This window comes from Madurella fahalii (genome assembly GCF_045866475.1).
Source record: "Madurella fahalii IFM 68171 DNA, scaffold_3, whole genome shotgun sequence".
In the NCBI taxonomy this organism is placed as follows: domain Eukaryota; kingdom Fungi; phylum Ascomycota; class Sordariomycetes; order Sordariales; genus Madurella; species Madurella fahalii.
The window spans coordinates 1,749,060-1,770,898 of record NW_027263973.1 but is presented as its reverse complement, the minus strand read 5'-3'; the positions used below and the strand labels follow the sequence as shown (position 1 = coordinate 1,770,898).

The window sequence follows — 21,839 nt, the reverse complement described above, 5'->3', positions numbered from 1 at the left end:
GGAAGGGGGGAGCAGGTAGTCAGCCCTTCTCGGCATCAATTTCCTCAAACGCTGGTGCTTGTTTTTACTAAACAGTTGGCTCAGGTCTTCCCAAGGCGGGTGAGTGTTTCTTAATGGAAGCGCCTTTCTAGACTGCATGCAACCTACCTAGACACAAACCTCGAACGTACACTCTTATGGACGCCTACTGGGTTTATCATTTTATCTTGGATATTTCCTTCGGAGTTAGACCTGCACTCCATAATAAGAAACCCAAATCCAACTTCCATGATGATAATAAAGTCTTAGAATAAACATTATCGCGGAACTTTATCGTTTGTTATTTACCTTTATAATGATCGACTGTAATGTAACTAATTAGCCCACAGAGATGGAAATGTCCTTTGCCGTTCGTTAGCTGGCCTTCCACAATATTTTAATTTAACTTAATCCAATTTGATGTTACCTTTTGCCTGGCATTTCCAGCGTATTCCTCCCAGTCACAAGATACGTTGGTAGTCATTCCATTCCTGCTTGGGGCACAGTCCATGGATTACCCGACACGTCTTACAAGGTCGGTGGCTAGGAGACCGAGTGCTTCATCGAAACCTAAGCAGGTCTCAGAAACTTTATGAGCCGTAAAGATTGTAAGCAAAAGCTAGAATCCGCCCAATCGAAATACAACCCCCAACAAAGTTGTTAGTAGACGGTAACTGCTAAAGAGCGGAAACAAACATGTTCGACTTTTCACGTTACGTTTACCCCGGTATCCAATAAGCTTAGCAAGGTGTGTCTGACAGCACATGGAAGGTGTCAAAGACCCGTCCGGCCGTAGGTGGTCAAATGCTGATCGGCCGCGCCTCAAAGACCCTAGACTCTGGGGAATGCCGTGTCACAGTGTTAACAAAATAGATTGGTCGTTTGACGAAGCAGCGGTGCCGCGTTCCTGGGTGGAGTTACGATGAGTCGTGCGTTGTCAGCTTCCCGGAAATACCGGAGGGTAGCATTGCCCAATCCTTTGCAAAGCGCTGTGCCAAATCCACCAACGAAAATGTGACTGTCAGGAATTGTCGCGCCCAGGTTCCAGGTGCGCGTTCCGAAGCCTGTTGTCGACCATGTAGCGCGACTCACCGACGATCCACCACACGCAGAAAAGGCTCGGTTGTTTATGACCGACGTTCCTAGCTGGATTCGATTTGCTGGAAGTCCCGCGATTATGAGCCCTGGAAATACGTCGGCGTTAGGTAATTTGGGCATACCGTACTCTCCGTGCCGCCGTCCCAACACCAGTGGCTGACACAGAATGATGCAAGTGGTCCGTCCCCGAAGTTAATCTTTTGTTCTAGAAGTTCTGAAAAGTCCCGGATCCTTCCTTTGTTGGTCGGGTGGGTCCTTGTTGCTCATGCGATGGAAGCCTTCTAGAAGCCTTCTAGAAGCCTACCTTTGTAGGAGTCGGGTCATTGGTTTCAGGTGCCGCAAAATGTGTTGGCTGGTAGCGGGATCACCGAACTTTTGGAGGCACAGCGCCCGCGGAACATTCGCTATCCAGACTGGTAGCTGATACTGTACCGACGGGCTTGTTGGACCTGCCGTCTTTTGAGACACTCTTGAAGCTATTGTTGACCTCTCATAGGGCCGACGGGAAGGCATCTCGCTGCTTTGGGACCTGAGCCCCCTACACATGCATTCGATGCTTCTTCAGCGGGTCCTGTCACGTCGCACTGGTATTGAGCATATCCGCCCGTGACAATTCGGTAATTAGTCTGTGACACTAGAATCGACAGTGTGCCGTCTCAAATGCGACTTGCACGTGGGAGAGCAGGGATTCCATCCGGGTTGCGTTCTTGGTCGACTGCGTATCGCTACAGGTGTGCGTTCATTTACGCTTCCAACGCATCCTGACTCCGTTGCAGTGATGAGCTGATGGTTTGTCATACCACATGCTCGGGCTGCAGGTTGTCAGAAGTCACTGTTGATTCATGCCTGGGTCTCGCTTACAGGAATCGGGTATTTTGGTTGCTGCCGCCATGCCTTCCTGGGGTACGCCAACTGCTGGGCCGCAGTCATGTCCTCCATTCCCACCCGAATTGTTGCCCCCCCGCATCTGTCTCCCCGCATCTAGTTGTCCTCTGTCCAGATTTCTCTGTCCGCTAGCGATATTTTTGACTTCGACTTCAAGTCCCAGTCGGTTGCATTCTGGTGCACGGTTCCACCAGATACCCCTGCACGGTGGCCGTCTCTCATGTGGTCTCTGGCCCCATGCAGTAAGCAAGTGGAAGAATCCCACTCCGGCCAGCACATGGTGCGCAACCACCAACCCGTCCCACGTTTTGGACATGCAGGACATGCCCCATCGGTTCCCGTGGGCTCGGAAACATGAAGACAGGACGATGTGAAGCGAGAAAAACAGGACAGATAGCATGGCTTCCATTGACGGGCTTGACATTGTTTGCCGCTAGTGCCGCCACGGTTTACATAATTGCCACGGCCAAGCCTAGCGCTTCCCACACCCTGCCGCTCGGCCACGAGGTGGCGACATGCAGGGAAGAACCATGAAGATCATCTCGTCAGGTCGCGGACCATACTACAGCAGGCTGCTGCCGACATCAGCATTTGCTCATGATCGAATCGAATCGTCCAATTGACTGCCCTTTTGCCCTACAAACACTGTCAGACATACCGGCCGGCGTTACCAACGCTGCGCTGCCGGTTTGTATTGATCAGTTTTGCCCGCCGGGATCTGAGATGCAGGACAAAGCTTTGCAGACAAACCCGAGCCTTTGTTGATAAATTGTGAAGGTGGCTTGAGAAGAAAGCCACGGCGGGTGCGAACGCAGACTTGCATGCCACATTTCAGGGCGGGATCAGCGCTCTGGAATCGGCGGGGCGTTCGATTGGAGAAATGCTCCCCAGAGACTCTCCACACCAGAAGAAAATCTCGCTCTCTCGCGAAGATTGCGATGAGAGAGCGAGAAGATGAAGGAAAGGATCGGAAATGTTAGTTTAGGCGGGCTGAATTTCTAGCCCTGTTGGTGTGTAAATCCCTTGTATGGCCGTCCAGCTTTCTTTATCTGCGTCCATGCTGCTGGGCTAGCACCCCTGCCGCGTTCCGACCAGGCACCTTTCCGGCGCCGTGACCACGCCGCCCTCCACCCCCCCCCCCCCCCGGCCCCAGCACCTCCACCGCATTCTAATAAACCGACACTCTTTCGACAGTTATTCCTCAACCCCCTGGGCCCCTTAAATGCCAACCCGTCTCCAGTAGGGCCAGCCGACTTGCAGCTGACTACCCGGGCTCCTCCTCTTTGCTTGCATTTGATCAGGATCTCCAGTCCTCGATCCTCGGGTGTCTATTTTTTTTTTCGATACCCCTCAATTACCGACGGCCCTGCCGTATCCCCGTTCCCGCTGCGTTCGTGTTCCTGGCCGACACCGCCGCCCGGCAACACGGCGAACAGAATTCGGCCCGGCGCTGCGTTCCGATAGCGAGGCATTGGACACCTGCGAGCCGCATTCCCACAACTACCTTTCGCCTAATAGTATACTCGGTTCCCCCAAGCCGTGGTCTGGGACGTGGACCAGGCCATCCGCTTCTCCGTTTCACCGCCAAGACAAGACCCGAATGTCGATCAAGCTTGGTCTCGATCCGTCGGGGAGCCACCACAATCGTTTCGAGCGCCGTCGGGTATAGAATGTTGTTTCGCCCTATGGGTCCTTGACTGGCAATCCGCATCACGGAACGAACCCGCAGCCGCTTTCGGAAGGAGTGCCAAGCAACGAGTAGTAGCTGGCCATGGGCAACAGCCAGGGCAAGCCCGTCGAATTCGACGGGGAAGGTGTGTTTCCGGAAGCGCGAACCGTTCGCCATCTACTCTTACTGACCGGCCGTGTCTGCTGCAGTGAACCTGAACCACTTCCGTCTTCTCAGAGTCGTCGGCCGAGGTGCCTTTGGCAAGGTACGAATCGTCGAGAGGAAGGATACGGGCCTGTCATTCGCGCTCAAGTATATACGGAAAGATGAAGGTAGGATTGCCTTCGGGATGCCACGAGAAGTCAAGTATGGCCAAGGCTAACTCGCGCGGGATACAGTCGTGCGGTCAGAAAGCGTCCGCAACATCATCCGGGAGAGACGAATGCTCGAGCATGTGAATCACCCATTCATCTGCAACTTGCGGTACAGTTTCCAGGACATCGAATACATGTACGCAATAACCTCGGCGTGATTGGGGACCCCGCTGACAAGAACAGGTACTTGGTCGTCGACCTAATGAGTGGCGGTGACTTGCGGTTCCACATCTCGAGAAAAACGTTTACCGAGGATGCGGTCAGGTTCTGGATAGCCGAGCTGGGCTGTGCGCTGAGGTACATTCACGGGCAAGGCATCATCCACCGGGATGTAAAGCCAGACAATGTTCTCCTCGACGCCGACGGCCATGTGCATCTCACAGACTTTGTGTGTACCGCCCCTTGTTATGGATGGTGGACCGGGCTAACCTGCTGCAAGAATGTTGCCTCAGATGTTGTGCCAGGCAAAGTCCTGACTAGCAAATCCGGTACATTGGCGTATCTGGCGCCAGAAGTATACGCGGGGCAAGGCTATGATGTTCGTGCAGACTGGTGGTCGCTAGGTGTTCTGTTCTACGAATGCATCTACAACAAGGTACGCAGCGAGTCCGATTCGAGTCCATCTTCATACGACACTGCACAACTCGAGCTAACACCGAAAAACAGAGGCCGTTTGAAGGCAACTCTGAGAACTCCCTGAGCAGCGTCATCCAAGCCGCCCGGCCGAAGTTTCCGGTCACGAACCCCCCAGTATCGCTACCCTGCATGTACGCCATCAAGGACGCCTTGGAGCCGGATCCGAGTAAGCGTCTTGGTTCCACATGGGAGAGCTTCACCCGCCATGACTTCTTCTCGCCTATCGACTTCGTGGCACTGGAGAAGAAGGAAATCGAGCCCGTGTTCGTGCCGTCCTCGGAGAAAACAAACTTTGATGCCACCTACGATTTAGAAGAGCTGCTGCTCGAGGAAGCGCCGCTCGAGGCACGCGCACGGAGGCAAAAGCCGCGCGAGAGACTAAAGGATGATGCAACAGACAAGGAGATCCGCGAAGATGAGCTCTACCGCATGATCGAAACCGACTTCAGGCCGTTTGATTACACGGTCGCGGCTTACAAGAAGTACGTCCTCTCTTTTATCTCCACCCTGTCCTCCCCGGCCACTAACACCGATGGTACCAGGATCACACAAAAACAGCAAGGAAGCACCACCGCCGCGCAGAGCAACGGCGCAAAGGAACCCGTCCAAGGGCAGGCCATAACAACAGACGAGGCCACCCCCAGCCCAGCCACCAACGGTGCTTCCCAATCCAAATCCTCTGACCATCAAGAAACCACCACCACCAGCAACAGTTCCACTAGCAACAAACTCCAACGAGCAGCAAGCAACCAACAACGCCGCGGCGGTGCCGCGCAGGGTGCACGGCCGCCCCCGCTGCCGCCCTACCCGCAGACGTACAATACAGGCGGCCGACCAGGCCGTTCCGGTGGTCCGGGCATGATCGTGGAGAGCCCCACGGGCGGCGTACAAGTCACGCTGGACGGAGGCAGCAGCTGGAGCGACCTGGCCCGGCAGGACGCGACGCTGCCGGCCGACGCGAGTGGGGCGAACAACGAGCTGCTCGGTGGGGCCGGCGGCCCAGGGGGCAAGGAGAGCTCAGGCGGAGGTGTGTTTGGGTTCCTGAGGGGCAAGAAAGGCAGGGGAAACAGTCCGAAGCCGAAGGAACGTGGGGTCCTGGGGAAAGAAGGGGCTAGGGTCGTTATTGGTTAGGTGGTGGTGAGGGATGGGAAGTAATGGCGGTGAGAAAGGTGAGGGGAAGGCGGTGTGTACAGCCCGTACGTACATGGATACGTTACGTCCGTACAGACGGGTAGGCAGGCAAGCAGGCAAGGCTGGCTGGCGGGTTATATATACAGTACATGCGTATATTGATGAGGAGAGGGGCCGGAGAATAAGGGATATAGCACTACCCACCCAACCGACTGACTGGTTGACCGGTCAAGTTGGACAAGGTTGTTTTGTTGTTGGCTTTTAGGGGGTGGTTGTGCTTGGTTGTCTGGGGTTGGTTAGGTGGGCGGGTCCGGCTGAGAAGCATAAACCAACTCGCTCTGTTGTATAAAGTTTTTTAGTCTCGATGTCTTCTTTTCTGTATCGTCTTCTATGGCTCGTGAGAGGGTGCGTGTCTCGGTGGGGGGGTTGGCTAGGGGTTGGCCAAGGTTCTTTGGATTTGGCTCGGCCGGGGCTGAGACAGGTCAGATGACTTAGGCCCCTGTCTCCTATTTCCTTTCTGCTCGTTCGCTCTGTTTCTTTCTGTCTTCCCATTTTTGATAGATACCCCATGTTATATTGCATCTTGGGAGAACATGAGGTGTCGCAGTAGCAGCAGCAACAGGGAAGTGGATCTCTTTTTGCTTATATTCTTGGTAATCAAGGAACACATCCGAAACTTTGGGCTGTTTCTGCTGTTGCCATTGTGAGTACTGCTGCCGCTGTGCCCCATAGCTGACGCCAGTGAATAATGGTATAGGATGATCTACTGTTCCTACTTGACTTGCTTGACAAACGGGTGTGGGAGACGGTTGTAGCCAGGCAGTCGACGGCTTAGTGTTAGTAGGTACTGCCGTTATGACGTGGCCAAACGAACAGCTAGTTTGGGGTGAGAAACCAGAGCGAGGTTAGTCTTGGGTGTGAAAATGTTGACGTGGCAAGGCGTATCCCGTACGTAGGCGCCGATGTCAGGGAGGCCGGTACACCATGCTGCTGTCTGGGAATGAAAGAACGGTGTGTGTATATTTGAAGAAGAGTGTCTCAATGCACTGTAGCTTAATTGCTGTGAATATAGGGTATAGCCAAAATTTTATCGAAAATACAACGAAGGAAAGAATACAAGTTAAAGAAGAGGAAGGGAAATAGAGAAAAGGAGAGAGAGAGAGAGAAGTACCGGATTCGAAATGCTATAACTGTAGGTAATGTTTCCTTATCTTTTTTACCGGTCTGTTTTTATGTTGAGACCTTTCCAATGGTCTGAAGAGACGCTCTCATTTCATGAGCGGTTTAATCGCGCAACAAGGGGCAATCGAAGGTATTGGGGTGTTTTTCGCATATAAGTTTTTGTGGTTTTGTCTCGGGGCACTTTCGCAACTACTCGGGGGTTAGAGGTTAAGGCACAATGTGGTTTCTCGGCTCAACTATTCTAACCCGAGCATGATAACTTACGAGAAACGGGCCTTTTCCAGAACACCCAACTGCGTTTGCGTATCGCCACTCAGCTTGGTCACCGTAATCATGCTACGGTTCAAGTTTTGTTTGAAGCACCCTAAAACCCGGTTCCTGCTATTGACTAGTGTACCCGGCCACCGTCATCATATCATCTCTGCATAATCTTTTCTCGTCGGTTTGATAACCCCTGGTTTCCCAAAAACCCGCATCAGAGTCTTTTAAACCTCCAAGGAACAGTAACCGTCCACCGAGCCACCGCGTACCGTACTTGACAACAGTAAACGAAGGGTAAGAGCCGAGTTCATGACTACCATACAATCCAACTCCCTTAAAATCCGTCCTGCGCATGGAACGAGCACCCCCGAGAACAAAGACCAAATTCACCATTAGTGTCCGGCCGAAACTCCAGACTTGTCCAGTCGTCAGATCTCAATACTGACGAATTGCCAACCGACCCGCTTTCAAAAAGTACAAGGTCCCGATTCGGGCCAATGTTCCTTCAAATAGGTATATCCCAGATACTCCATCCCTTCCTATCCATGACTCGCCGGCGAAGGCCCCGTGAGTGCCTCATCAATTTCAGCTCCGAGCCCAATATTTTGAAGAGCCGCTATTCTCGAGCACCACCCGGTGGATCGAGTGCTAAAACGTCTCGTTTGCTTAAAGTATACAGCGGCGAGGGGGGAAAACCGGCCGGCTTAGAGCTGCTGTTGCTTGGCTGTTGCATCAAGTCTGGCCGCTGTGTCTTTATCCTTGCAAACATGCTTCTTCAATGCTTCGTCGAAATCCGCTTGGGGGATCACCGCCGTGCCGGGGGTACCGGAACACTTTGCCTTCTTCTGCAAGTCGGCGCAGAGGGCTTCTAAGTCAAAATCGCCACTCTTTGCCTGGGGGCAGTTGCTCAGTCTCTCCCTACAGGGGTTGTTAGCGAGGGCACGCAATGCCAGGGCTGATAAGCCGTACCAAATCTTGTGACAGGTTATCATCTCTCCGCCTGCGTCAGTCTCTTCCGCTTCTTTGGCCGCATCGATTTGAGCAACAAGGTCCTTCTTGGGCTGCGCCGGACCCGTTATCGGGAGGTTGTACGGCATCGCGAAATCCGCATCCAAAGCGTCGTTGAAGAAGCTGTCATCGAATCCGTGCGACAACACGCTCTCCTGAGGCTCGCGGTAGTCTCCGAAAAGCTGCGGATTGAATTGAAAGTCCGTCTGAGGGAGCCACTGGTGGAAGTCATCTAAGCCGGTGTTGCCAAACTGGCTGAGACCTGCTCCTTGTTTAGCAATTGTTCCACACATAGGATAGATGGCCGCCACCAAAGCATGCTGCTCACCTTGTGTCGGGTCACCGCCGAAACCGGCCTGTTCCTCGCCAATGGTAGCCAATGTATCGACAGATTTGAAACCCATTGGCGACTGGGTGAAAGGTTCTGGCGACGTCCCGCACGAGGAGCTGCTGCCGCCCGTATTTGAGTTTGATGATGCGGACGGCGAGCTCGATGTCGTAGCGCCGCCAGCGTTCATCTGGGAATCGACGCTATATGAAGAACCGTTCGTACGATGACCGGCGGCGAGTGACGCTGTGTTCAGGTCGAACGGTACGTCCGAGAAATCATCTTTGCTCTGAGAACGACTATAGCGGCTCGAGTTGCCCAGACTAATGCCGTTGCGCGACGTATCGGTGGGACTTTGCTGTTCAGTACCGCGTCGTTCCGCTGGAGCTGAGGCGGATGTTGCCGTGGAAGATTTCTTGGGTTCGTTGGAAACTGGTGGACCCGGAAGAGAGCCGAACTTGGGGAACTCGAACTGGAAGTTGACGTCGTTCATGTTATTGAAGAACGCACCGCCGAAAGGCCTAGCCGGGCCCTGGTGGGCAATGCGGCTGCTCGACAGCAATGTTACTTGCTTCTTGTACTCGTTCAACTCGGCCGTCATTTTATCAATCTTGGAACGGAGAATTTCGTTTTCGTTGTTCGCGGCTTGGGACAACTTCTCCAACTCTTGAACTTTATTCTCTAGATCTTTCAGGTGCTTTTCCTTACGCTCCCTGAATGCCCGCTGCGCGGCCCGGTTCTGCGCCTTGCGCTTCTGCCGAGAGGCTGTTAGTAATTGGCCCGGCTGTCTGGCGCCGACATGGGGACCGGTAATCTTACCGAGGTTGGCTCCGTGGTCAGAGGCTTCCTGCCTGGTTTCTTTGCCACCTTGTCTTCGCTCTCTCGTCTTTTAGCGCCCGAGCTCTCCTCGCCGTCGTCGGGGTAGCTGCGCTTTTCCGAAGACTCAGTCTCGGGCGAGTCCGACTTGGACGCCTTTTGGGCGCTAGGCAGATCGCCAATCATTTTGGGCTGGTTGCTGTCGTCAAAGGAGAAATCAAAGCCGGCGTCTGCCCCGGCAATGTCGTAATCGTAGTCGAAGTCGGGACTGCCCTGGAAGCTCCCCATACCATCAGTCCGCTGACCGGGCGATCCGTCGAACTGCAGAGGCGACAAGTTGAGGCCGGAATTGGCGGGCGTGTTGCTCGGCCTGTTGGAATTGAGGGCGGCGAACAACAGACTCTGCTGCTGCGGGGTCAGGATGAAGTCCTGCAACGGGTTCCGCGTCGACGTCATCTTGCCGACCCGCGCTCGATCGCGAGCTATGAACCAGGAGAATGTCGCCGTTGACTGGGCTGTAGGATCCCTAGGGCGCCTGAGCTCAGAAAGGATACGTATGCTGTCCAGACGAGGCTTGGAGCGTTGGAAGAGCGATCGCGGCGACGGAGCTTGGGTTATCTCCGCGGGCCCGATGCAGATCGGGCGGGGTATCGAATGCTAAGGCGAAAGACGAGCGAAGCAAGGCGAACACGTCGACTGCACAGAAAGAACAGAAGGATATCAAAGAGGCAGTACTGAGACGAAACAGTCGCAAGACAGAGACAGTCGCCACCCGGCCTAGGCAGGTCTAGTGGAGGTTGTGAGGGGAAGGTTACGATGGAGCCGAGCGTGGGCGGAGCGAACAGGACAAGTTGGTGCCTGACTTGCTGCCTTGGCTAATCCACTGGTGCACCTGACGACAGCCGTTCAACTCCTGAAGGAACGGGATGCAGTGGCTGGACTTGCGGCGTGTGTCAGACGATGGCAAATGGAAAGTTGGCCGCAGGAGGGGTCGATGACCTCGTTGTATTTGTCAGCGGGAAAGAGAAGGCGCGGGAATTCGCCCGACTGGTCTGTCCGTGCGCGGTGGGGAGGGGCTCCTGGAGGCTTAAAGCCGTGTCCGAGCCCGCCGAGTCCGCGCTTTCGCTGACCTTGTGAGTCTGAAAGGAAAGGCGCTGAGTCAGGCCGGCAGATTGATGCATCTGATAACTTGTTTCCATGGTTGATGCACAGTTGGTGGTATAACGATCGTCTTACATACTTGAGAGGCTCGCCGGTCCCAGGCAATTTCCATGGCCGGCCAAACCTTACTAGCAGATTTGACCAGGTGATTTTATTCGGGTCGTCAACTGAACGCTTGCATCTCCAGGTCTAGAGTACAGTATGAACTGGGGGTATTGAACCATGTTAACCTAAAAGGCGGGAGCTCCACCGTGAAGGGGGTGGCTTGTGCGCTTCTGTTGGAGCTGCACCGCGGAGCCCCGCAGTTCCGGATTGGCGACGTGATGGCATCGAGACTTGTCCACCCTTACCCACAACATCTGTAGACTCATGTGACACCTCCCAGTGACGCAAACGCCAACCCCACCAGGAACATCTCGGCATACCGTCGTTCAGATACAGACACGGATCGCAACCGACTCGGACCGTGATGGACATTGCCTACGATCATATCCAGGAGTCGACTTTCCCCGAGGACCACAGCGACTCCTCGTCTGCCGACACGAGGCCTGCGCAGCAGTCTACACTGAATGCCGATCTGCAAGATGCATACCGTGCGTTTTCCTCCAGCCCCTGGGGCGCGCGGATCGGGGGTTTCTTTGGCAGTGTTGTGAAGCAGGCATGTTACCATTTCCCTGTCTGCCCTAGACTAGCCGCGTCTCTGACTGCTTACTGTGCAGGGCGAATCGGTCTATCATGAAGCCCAAAAAGAGCTCTCAGCAGTGGGCCAGGACGCCACACGGGGCTTCACCGACCTGCGCCAATCCATCATTAACCACACAAGATCGCTCTCCTTGAACACCTCAGCGCCCGCCGCAGCATCGTCATCCGACCAAGCGTCGAAAGAAGCGGGCGAGAACAGCGAGACTACGCCGACGAGGGCCAAGGGGATGTCCTCGGAGGAGGCGATCAAGGAGTCCGAGACTGTGCTCTCCCGGCTCCGGGGGGAAGCGGCCAAGCGGTTGAAGGATCTGCAGAAGGCCGAGGATGCGGCAGACGAGGCGCTGCTCAGGTTCGGGTCAAACCTACGAGACTTCTTCCGCGACGCCATCCAGATTGCGCCTCCGAACGGCGACCAGACCGGAAACCAGGGCAGTACCGTACTGTTCGAAAGCAAGGACGCTCATGGAAAAAGAGTGATACACACATCCCGGTTTGACGCACAACTGCATGTGATTCACACTACCACCGATAACTTCATGAAAGATGGTACCGGGGCCGAGTTTGAGGCTTGGGCGAAGGAATTTGACATTGACAAGAAGACGGAGGACATTAGCAGTGATCTCGCCAAGTATCCCGAGCTCAGGACGACGATGGAGAAGCTTGTGCCGGACCAGGTACCTTACGCAGACTTTTGGAAGCGGTACTACTTCCTCCGGCACGGCATCGAGACTGCCGAAGCACGGCGGAGAGACTTACTTAAAGGTGGGAAGGACTGGTTTCTATTGCTTCTATCTGCTTTTTGCTGACGCTGGACGACAGCCGCTTCGGCTGAGGAAGAAGTCAGCTGGGATGAGGACTCGGATGACGAGGCCGAGCCTAGCACAACGACAACAGCGCCAAACCGGCCCGGCTCCACCGAGTCTTCGACCACCATCCACCCACCCCCGGCTAGCCAAGGCCTCCTCAAGCCGTCCGAGTCACGAAAGTCTAACGACGAGAAGTCGCAGGCAGGTAGTGATGCGAGCTACGACGTTGTCGGCGCCACGTCTGGCGTTCCGAGCCAGGCGCCCAACAGCCCAAAGGAGGCCCGGAAGGTTGACGATAGCGACGAAAGCGACGATAGCGACGATAGCGACGAGGAAGATTGGGAGTAGGCATCTAACCGTTCGTGTGTGAGACAGGAATATGCCCCGAGGCAGGCGTTTTAGGTGTGGTGTAGTCGTTCGTCGGGTCACGTCTTATGGTATCGGACACTCGTTTAGGTTTGCGGTACCAGCTGTAATCAGAATCCCCCAACACAGATATCAGCGTTGCACTGCGTCGGGTTCCCTTCTTTGACCGCGTGGGTGCTGCAACCGACACACTCTACCTCTTCTTCCTCGTAACCATGGTAAACCCATCCTCGTCCACCTCGGGCTCCTTCTTTTCCTTACTCACCTGCGCCTCCACCAGCGCGGGCGCCTCGTCCATCTCGACGTCGCCATCATCTTCCTCGTCCCCGTCCTCATCAGTATCCCAGTCCGTCTCATCCTCTTGCTCCTCACCCTTCTTGAACACCACCTTATTCCCCTTCTTCGCCTCCCACCTCCTCCTCAGCGCCTCAACCTCGTCAAACTTCCCCCGCAAACACTCCCCCCGTATGCGCACCACCTGCTCGGCCACCTCGTACGCAGACTCGTCCTCGACGTTGACCTCGAACTCGTCGAACATGACCTGGAGGAGGACCGTCTCGACGTCGACTTGGTCCGGTTCTTGGTCGCTGCTCGACTGTTGGGATTGCGGTTGTGATTGCTGCCTGAGTTTTTGTTGGAGCTGGGCGGGCGAGAGCTTGGAGATGTCCGGGAAGAGGTCGACGATGGCGCCGGCGAACCAGTCGCGCTTGTCCGACGAGTCCGGGCCGCCCCAGTTGTTCTGCACGGCGAGAGTCAGGGCCGGCCAGAGGTGTAACGCGATGGCAACGCCTTGTTCGAAGTGGGATTGGCAGATTGCTGGGTTTGGCGCGGGGGAGGTGTTAGTGTAAGTGAGGGTTAAGAAGGGTTGGGATGGTTCGCTTACCCGGGCTGGGGGACGAGGCGCTGCCGGCCATTGTGAGGTTAGGATTGTGCTGGATTCGGTGGGCGGGATGGGACCAGTATGGAGAATGGAGAGTTCCGTGGGCTGGGCCAGGCTCGGGAAGTCGCGAACTGGTGAGGATTGCGGGATGGAGGGGTTGTTCAATTAGGCCGAGATTTTTTTCCCTCTCGAATGTCTTCTCGGCACCGTGCCCCGCGGTTTCAATTTTGGTTAAAGTAGAGGGTTAGGGTTGTTCCGTTTACTTGGGTCGTGTTTGACGTCGCTGGTCAGGCATCTCTATATAAGAGACTACAGGACTGAAAAAAAAACAACGGTTCGTAGGATGGTTGATTTGGCTGTAAAACAGGGTTTTCCTTAACAAATTGTTAGTGTTTTTGTGTTTTTACGGGCTGCAAACCCCTAACAGCTTAATAGGATTTGGTTAATTGCTGTTATAAATTTTCATTGGCCCAAAAAGTCTTGGCTGCCGATCCCACTTACGGGCCCTATATTCAATTTTTGCGGGCTACTCAATTTTTACGGGCTATTCCTCTCCTCCCAACTCTCTTAATTCTACAGTTCAGAAAAGCTCTCCAAATGCCTCTACGTCGTTGTCAACGTGCCTCCTAAGATCATTTTTGCAGTGGCTGTCGCGTATACCGCCCTCTTACGGATTTTCGAACTCGGTCGAATGGTGCACCGTATGCAACGTGTATACGTTGTTCCGGGGCCCGTATACGTGCTGCATCGTGCCGTCGAGCTGCAGCAAACCTTGTAGCACCTGCAGGAGCGGCTGTAACGGTACCTGTACGACACCTTGCTATAGGTGAACCTCTTGGTTGGCTTCCTCTAACGGGTGTTGAATCTGTTACGCCTTATGATCTCGGTTCTCAAACTGTTGAATGTACTGAGTGCGGTGCTTTATACTGGTTAGATGAGTGTCTTGCGGTATGTGTTGCCCCTGTATTCTTCTCTGTCAAATATACTAATAGGCCTGTAGAACTCAATACCTGCAAACCCAAAGTTTGGGTCCTGTTGCTTGTAAGGCGATATTACCTTTCCTGCTTGGTAGCTGTTGCCTCCTTTTCTCCTCTACCTGTTAACCGATAACGGGTCCCGTGTATCTATCTTTCGAGACAATTTATGGCGGTATAATAATGCCTTTGCTTTTACTTCCATCTCTGTAAGTCAGACTATATACGGGATTACAGGTAGCGGCCCAATGGACTACCAAATCCATGGTACCCTGTATTATCTACAGGGCCCGCTGGAATCTATCCTAGGTTAACCTCTGTAGTTTGCGTAACTCTATTTCTTTGACCTGCAAACAGCTAATGTATATCGTTTGGGCCGCAGTGCGGACCTTGACCCTACTTTTCTCTCTGATTTCACCGAGTTCTTATACACCAACAACCCCTTCGTTTTACGATATCTTATAGCTCTCGAGCGTTTTATAGCCATTCCTGGTCCTGTACGGGTGTTGTTGAACCTGCAGATGAGCCTTATTGTTTAAGAGGGAGTAGATCTATGTCGAGAAAACCTCCCTGTTGTAGACGATGTAGCTGTTCTCATCCTAGATGAATATGCTGGAAGTGGTTTTCGAGATGTTATCTTGGCCCAATGCGGATCTGACGGGGCTGTAAGAGGGTGGTGCTATATCCATCCTCATTTAGCTGTATACCTCCCTTTAGCGTACCCGTTAATGTTCTCGCGAGGTGACTTTGGTTATCGATGGGGGTTGCCTTTACGGGATTACCGAGAACGCGGGCGTGCGAAGAAAACCCTTGACTGGGGAGCGTGGTGCAGATACATTTTGTATACCTGTCAGAGTCAAAGTCAGACCCCTTTTCTTTTCCGGCGGCTGTTCTAGCAGTTCTTAGTGGACTTATGGGCTGCAAGCGACCAAGTAAAGTTGTTGTGGCTTAGCTATTACTAGCGTGAGCTTCGAGCTGATTTATACCGGGGCGTGTAAGACTGGCTTCGAGATGGTGATGGCGATGCTGTGTAGCTTGGCTAGCGTGTTATTTTACCTGCTATTTATGTTGGCGGAGCCCGCTTTATCGTACAATGCTACTAGGATTCGATGGCAATTGTCTGTAAATTTGGGTATCCTACTTTCTTCATTATAGTTACTGTAAACCCTTACTGGCCTGAGATCCAGCGGGAACTTCTTGCGGGCCAGAGTGCTTCTGATCGCCCTGATGTTGTTGGCTGTATCTTCGAGTTGAAGTGCCAGTCTATTTTATACGAGTTAAAAGGCGGGCTGCTAGGAACTTTTACGGGTATAGTCTGGACTGTAGAGTACCAGAAATGCGGTCTACCTTACCGCTATATCCTTCTTTTCCTTACTCTAGAAGACTCTCGCCGTTATCTTGACCCTGTAAATATCAACCGCGTTATTAGGGCCGAGATTCCTACAGAGGCTGAGGATCCTGATGGTATCCTATGGGCGATTGTTATGAATAATATGGTTTATGGCCCCTGTGGAACTGACAATCCTAACTCGCCCTGTATGGTTCGGGACCCGCGAACTGGGATTCGAAGCTGTTCAAAGCGGTTCCTAAAGGCATTTGTGGAAGAGACTACGGTATTGGAAGATGGATATCTTTGCTATAGGCGCCGGAATAATGGCTAGGTTGTAACTCGAAGGATTAATAGCTAGGAGGTCCAGCTTGACAACCGTTGGGTAGTTCCTTACAGCCTATACCTCTCCCGCAAATACACTGCTTATATCAATGTTGAGATCTGTGCCTCTATAAAGGCTATTAAGTATATATACAAGTACGTGTATAAAGGCACTGACCAGGCTACTGTTAATATCTCTCCTGCTGAGCAGCTCGACGAGGTCCGTATGTACTTACAGTGCCGCTACGTTAGTCCTGTAGAGGCTGTGGTCCGGTTATTCGAGTTCTATACCTACGAAGAGTACCCTCCTGTTATTCGTCTTCCTGTCTACCTTGAGGGTGAACAAGCTGTTTTCTTTCAAGCAAACGCTACTGCTGAGGAGGTTGTAGTAGCTGCAGAGAGTCGTCAGACTGAGTTGATGGGGTTTTTTGCATATAATGCTATATATAGCAGTTCCCGTAACTTGCTATATATCGATTTCCCTACCCAGCATGTCTGGGATAAGCAGAATCGAGTTTGGAAACCCCGTCAACGAGGTATTTGCGTTGCCTGTATGCAGTATGTCCCCCCTACTTCAGGGGAGCGATATTTTCTACGGGTTCTGCTTTGCAATATCCCTGGCCTACAGTCTTTTGAACATTTACGGACTATCAATGGCTATATTTATCCTACTTTTCGGGCTACTTGCTTAGCTACTGGGTTACTTGACTCTGACTAGCGGTGGGTAGACTGCTTCGAGGAGGCCCGTGTTTGGCAGAGTGGCTAAGCTTTACGGCACCTGTTTATCATCTGCTTACTTACTGGAGATGTAGTAGACCCGTTAAGTCTATGGTTACAGTTTCAAGACTCACTCTGTGATGACTTTCTTCAGCGTATTGCTCGGTTTGTAGATGTCCCGCAAGGTTTATAGGACCCTTATATTGATTACGGGTTGTTTTTACTTTACGAGTTATTTACGGAGTTTGGGAAGACTTTACAGGACTTTGGCCTCCCCTATTTTCAGCACGAGTGGCAGTCTGCTGATAGGAACCGCCTTTTGGCCTTCGAGCTTTCTTATAGCCCTGAACAGCAATACTCTGTATTTATAGATATCCGCTCGAAGCTGAACCTTGGCTAATCTACTCTATTTGAGGAGATTACCTCTTATATTAACCGGGACCCGTAAACTGCCTACTACTTTATATAAGGCCCCGGCGGGACTGGGAAGACTTTTCTTTACCGTTGCCTCTCTTCGTTTTACAGGTCTCAAGGGCAAGTTGTGCTCTGTGTTGCTTCTTCTGGAATTGCGGCCCTACTTCTCGACGGCGGCCGAACTTTATACTCTCGGTTCAAGATACCTGTCGAGGATATTACGGAGTTATCATCTTGCAGTATCCGTTAAAATACGCAATTAGTAGTTCTATTACAGAGAGCTAAGCTTATTATCTGGGACGAGGTTCCAATGCAGTATCGGTTTTGCTTTGAGGCAGTAGACCGTATTTTACGGGATATTTGCAGCTGTAATAGTCTGTTTGGCGGTATCCCTATAATCCTTGGGGGTGATTTTGCTCAAATCCTTCCTGTTATCCGTAAAGGAAGCCGTGCTCAGATTGTACAGGCTTGCCTTCAGAAGTCTCGGATCTGGCTGCAATTACAGGTCCGGAAGCTTACAGAGAATATGTGAGTTCAAGGAGTAGACCTAGAAAACAGGGCTTTTGTATAGTGGCTTCAAGAACTCTCTTATAACCCTGAATTCCACGAGTGTGTAGATTTGTTGCTAGCCTTTACTTGCTGTTTCTCCTAAGAGGAGTTAATTTAATAGGTCTATCCCTAGGGGCTACTAGCTCTTGCAGCTACTGAGTATACTCTTTTTACGGACCGGGCTATTCTATGTCCTCGGTTAGTTACAGTTGCAGGTATTAACTCTGTAGTCCTGTCTACTTTTCCGGGGGAGAGTAGGCGGTATTTCTCTTCAAATACGGTTGACAACCTGCTAGAGGGTGGTACTAATACCCCCGTTTTATCTCCTGAGTTTCTCTTTTCTCTAGATTTTGCTTCTATTCCCCCTCCTGTATTAGAGTTGAAGGTTGGTGTCCTTGTTATTTTACTTCGAAATCTTCACCCTCAAGAGGGGTTGTGTAACGGAACCCGTTTAGTTATTATACGGTTAGGCCGGTCTGTTCTTGAGGGCCGAATTCTCTTAGGAGAGTTTGCGGGCCAGTTACGGATGATACCCCGTATCAAACTTTCTTCAAATTGTCATGACTTTCCTTATATTATTTTACGGGTTCAGTTTCCTATCCGGCTCTGTTTTGCAATGTCTATTAATAAAGCATAGGGTCAGTCTTTTTCTTATATTGGGGTTGATCTTCGAGAGCCTGTATTTTCTTACGGACAGCTTTATGTAGCAATGTCTCGAGTTACAGCTGTTCGTAATATCTCTCTTTGTTTTCAGGGTCCGTAAGAGGAGTAGTGTAAATTAAGAAATATTGTATATCCGGAAGTTCTAATAGAGTAGCTCTTATATTCTTATAGCCTTATATTTTACTGGAGATAGATCTTATAGGATGAGATATATTATTTATAGTTCTTTAAATTAGAATCTTAATTGTAAAAGGAAGAGAAATCTAAGGGTATCTGAAACAACATAGCAAATAAAACTATTTTACAGGCCCTATTAGAAACAGTCTTACAGCTTCTTATTTAGAAGCTCCAGCATCATTGTCTCAATCTCATCCTCTACCTCCCGAAGACGATCGCGTAAATATTTAGCAACAGCACGCGACTCTGTAATACGGCTCTGCAATCCACCTTGACGAGCTTCTACAGCTCTCGTAGTAGTAGAAGAGGTAGCAGTAGTAGAGGTCTTCTACAACAATTATCTGTTAGCAGGTGCTGTTTATAGTTTGAAGCAGAAAATAGAGAACTAACAGGAGGATATTTGCAAAATATCATAATACAAACCTTCGTTTTTTTTATAGGAGAGCCATCTAACAAATCCCCAGAGTCATCAGCCAGTTTACGCTTCTGAACCTGCTTGCTGCTGCTTGCAGGACCTGTAGCCTTGCCCTTGCTAGTGTTCTTAGGAGTTTGCGGGCCGAGTAAGGTCTCCTTTCCTTTACCCTTTGGATTGAGCGCGGGGTCCGTAGTTTTGTCCTTTTTTTTGCTGGACTCAGCGGCAGCGTCCTCCTCAGTCTGACGGAAACTGCAACGCTTCCCCTCAGAATTATAGTGACAGTTTGTATAGGCCCCGTTACCGCATTGATCGGAGACGATGCAATTGAAGAACGGGCCCGTATTCGACTGACAGTTCGTGTATTCCAAGGTAGCGGGATCTTTACCCGTGACTTGCATGAGGGCGGCCTCCCGGTTTGTCGGCCTATCCCAATTTAGGACCTGTAGGTTGCCATTGTGATCGTTGTTCATCGTAATGTCACGGACAGTCTGTATATATATTAGAGTCTTATACGCCTGTAAGTAGGAGAGTTATTATTTACGGGCAACTGCATCATAGCCGTAATACGCTTCGTGTTCTTGGGGAACACTGACACTTTCTGCTTGACCTCTTGCGCAGTATACCCATTAAGCGGGGGGTTGCTACTGGGGGATGCCATCCTGGACGGAGGCTGAATGGGCTCTCGACTTTGACGGGTGCTGCAGGACCTTAAGAGTTCCTCCTCGATGTCCCCGTTAAATTGTTCCTCTTCAGACGTGAGATCTCCGCAGGGACTGTTGGTATTACGGAGGATGTTCGTGACGGTCGTGCAAGTGACCGATGTCTGGGTGTTGACCTCCGGGGGAGAAAGCTCTTCAGTGTCACGGGCCTGCTCCGGGTTCTCGCAGGTCCTGCTGCTCTTCGTAATAACAGTAGGTTCGTCGACTTCAATCGAGGGCAGCGGTCCCTCCCAGTCGAGGACCTCTTCGTCTGAGAGGTACGGCATAAATCTCGAGGGAACAGGAGCTGCGCAACTATCAGCAGCGCCCGGAAAAAAATACTGCATACATAGCTCGACTTACAGAATTGATTGACAGTGCCCGCAGGGCCGTAAAACGGGGGCGCGCGGTAGCTTTGGCGGGCTTGGCAGTCGGTAAGTTAGTGGTTGTGGAAAGGAAGTGGGGTTGGGGCGGCAGGATCGGCTAAAAACAGCAACACCACAACCAGCCCGCGAAGCGGGCTGACAACCACTAGTATACAGTGACGACATCCAAATGGCATCAGACGCCACGCGGCTGCATCGGTGTAGCGTGACAGCAAACAACATCCAAGATTGTACCGGCTTGTCTGAATCCGACTTCGAGCCCCATGTACATGCATAGATAACCATTGGCACTCACCCTCGGAGAGCGAAGGCACAACGTGTAGGCCGGGCCATAGAAAGTCTCCGAGTGCGCTTTCTCAGTCTGGATTAGTCACGTCTGGTTTCATGCCCCGTTTGGATGTCTTATCATCACCGACCGCGCAATTTCAACTGCCTAACATCAATTCCCGACCGTTATTAAAGCGCTGTTGCGTTTAAGTCTTAAGAGATCATCCTCCAGATCACCTTGCACAAGCAACTCTCACTTACGGCCTCACCTAACATCAATCACCTCAGCCACCATGGCATCCACTCTCATAATCGGCAGCACCGGCCTAGTAGGTGCCCATATTCTCTCGACAATGCTCGCCAGCGACGTCCCCAGCGTGGTGCACACCATCTCCCGCCGTCCCCCAAAGTCGACCAGCCCCAAGCTGCACGCCGCCGTCGAGGCCGACACCACCAAGTGGGCGTCTCTGCTCTCGGCAATCACTCCTCCCCCGACCACCCTCATCTCAGGCCTCGGAACCACACGTGTCCAGGCGGGAGGCATTGCCAACCAGTGGAAGATTGACCACGACCTGAACGTGGAGCTCGCGCGCGCGGCGAAGCAGGCAGGCGTGCGCAACTTTGTTTTCATCTCGAGCGCTGGCACCAGATCCCTCCTGAGCGGCTATGTGCCGTATAGCCAGATGAAGCGCGGTGTGGAGGACACTGTCAAAGAGCTTGGGTTTGAGACAGCCGTGATTGTCAGGCCGGGACTTATTCTGGGTCAGCGGGAGGTGCCGCACCAGGGCGGGCCATTACTTAACAGTGCGGTTAGGGGGCTTGGGAGGTTGCTGGGACAGGGCGTTGCGGACAAGTTCGGCCAGGAGGCGGAGGTTATTGCACGGGCGGCGGTTCATGCTGCCAGGATCGCGGAAGAAGGGAAAGCGCCGGAGAAGTATTGGGTGTTGGAAGCGGCGGATATTGTGAGGTTGGGACGGACGGAGTGGAAGAGTTAATCAGGGACTTAGGGAGGGATTTGTCCATGTTACTATACGAGTCAATCGGGAGACGATCTGGGATCAATTGTATAAGAGTGTATGAGGGGATGTAGTAATTAGTCGAGGCGAGAGGCAATGCAATAGAATTTCACGAATCTCAAATCATGTACGGGCCGCTACGCTGTTACGCCGAGCTACGGAGACTCCTAGTCGAGGCTGGGTCTTCGGCTGACTACGCGACCTCAACTGATGGGCCGTAAGCCGGACTTCAGGACCTGCCCGGGCTAATTCAGAGCGCGGAGGTAACCGCTGTCACAGGCATAAAAGGGATCAGCCCGCCAGAGCTTCAAGACCGGAGTTCGCATCACTTTATCTTATCTGTGGGAACAGCAAGAGCGCCGGCCCCTGACAGCCACCCCACTACCCCGCCATCGAAACATTCAGCGCGTTTCCATCTCCGAAGGCGCATTCCACCTCACGGACAACGGCCACCATCCACCTACCTGTGCTCCCCTCCGTACCATTCCGACCCGTTCTCTTCCCTCACCCTCTCACCAGCAATCCTCGCTGTTTTAACAAAAACGCCAAAAGAAGAAGACAAAGCACCCAAAAAAAATAAAATAAAATACG

At 52.3% G+C, this 21,839-nt stretch overlaps 5 protein-coding genes across 5 annotated transcripts; 3 read left to right on the top strand and 2 right to left on the bottom strand.

The window, feature by feature from the left end:
• Window positions 1-3,772: 3,772 nt before the first annotated feature.
• Window positions 3,773-5,811, top strand: PKC1_1 (Serine/threonine kinase; the record flags this gene model as incomplete). Its single annotated transcript, XM_071061411.1, has 7 exons — window positions 3,773-3,815; window positions 3,880-4,002; window positions 4,069-4,180; window positions 4,228-4,432; window positions 4,484-4,639; window positions 4,711-5,162; window positions 5,223-5,811. 7 exons carry the CDS (start codon window positions 3,773-3,775, stop codon window positions 5,809-5,811), a joined length of 1,680 nt encoding a protein of 559 aa, XP_070917512.1.
• A 2,147-nt stretch (window positions 5,812-7,958) lies between these two features.
• YAP1 (DNA-binding transcription factor yap1) lies at window positions 7,959-9,862 on the bottom strand (the record flags this gene model as incomplete). The annotated part of the gene is made up of 4 exons (XM_071061410.1): window positions 7,959-8,172; window positions 8,224-8,524; window positions 8,591-9,344; window positions 9,410-9,862. 4 exons carry the CDS (start codon window positions 9,860-9,862, stop codon window positions 7,959-7,961), a joined length of 1,722 nt encoding a protein of 573 aa, XP_070917511.1.
• A 1,174-nt stretch (window positions 9,863-11,036) lies between these two features.
• MFIFM68171_05989 (BSD domain-containing protein) lies at window positions 11,037-12,423 on the top strand (the record flags this gene model as incomplete). Its single annotated transcript, XM_071061409.1, has 3 exons — window positions 11,037-11,225; window positions 11,287-12,031; window positions 12,089-12,423. 3 exons carry the CDS (start codon window positions 11,037-11,039, stop codon window positions 12,421-12,423), a joined length of 1,269 nt encoding a protein of 422 aa, XP_070917510.1.
• Window positions 12,424-12,634: 211 nt separating this feature from the next.
• On the bottom strand, window positions 12,635-13,355 carry TSR2 (rRNA accumulation-related protein; the record flags this gene model as incomplete). The annotated part of the gene is made up of 2 exons (XM_071061408.1): window positions 12,635-13,257; window positions 13,325-13,355. The coding sequence occupies 2 exons, from the start codon at window positions 13,353-13,355 to the stop codon at window positions 12,635-12,637; spliced, it is 654 nt and encodes a 217-aa protein (XP_070917509.1).
• Window positions 13,356-20,525: 7,170 nt separating this feature from the next.
• On the top strand, window positions 20,526-21,227 carry FMP52 (Protein fmp52, mitochondrial; the record flags this gene model as incomplete). Its single annotated transcript, XM_071061407.1, has 1 exon — window positions 20,526-21,227. The coding sequence occupies one exon, from the start codon at window positions 20,526-20,528 to the stop codon at window positions 21,225-21,227; it is 702 nt and encodes a 233-aa protein (XP_070917508.1).
• Between the last annotated feature and the right edge of the window lie 612 nt (window positions 21,228-21,839).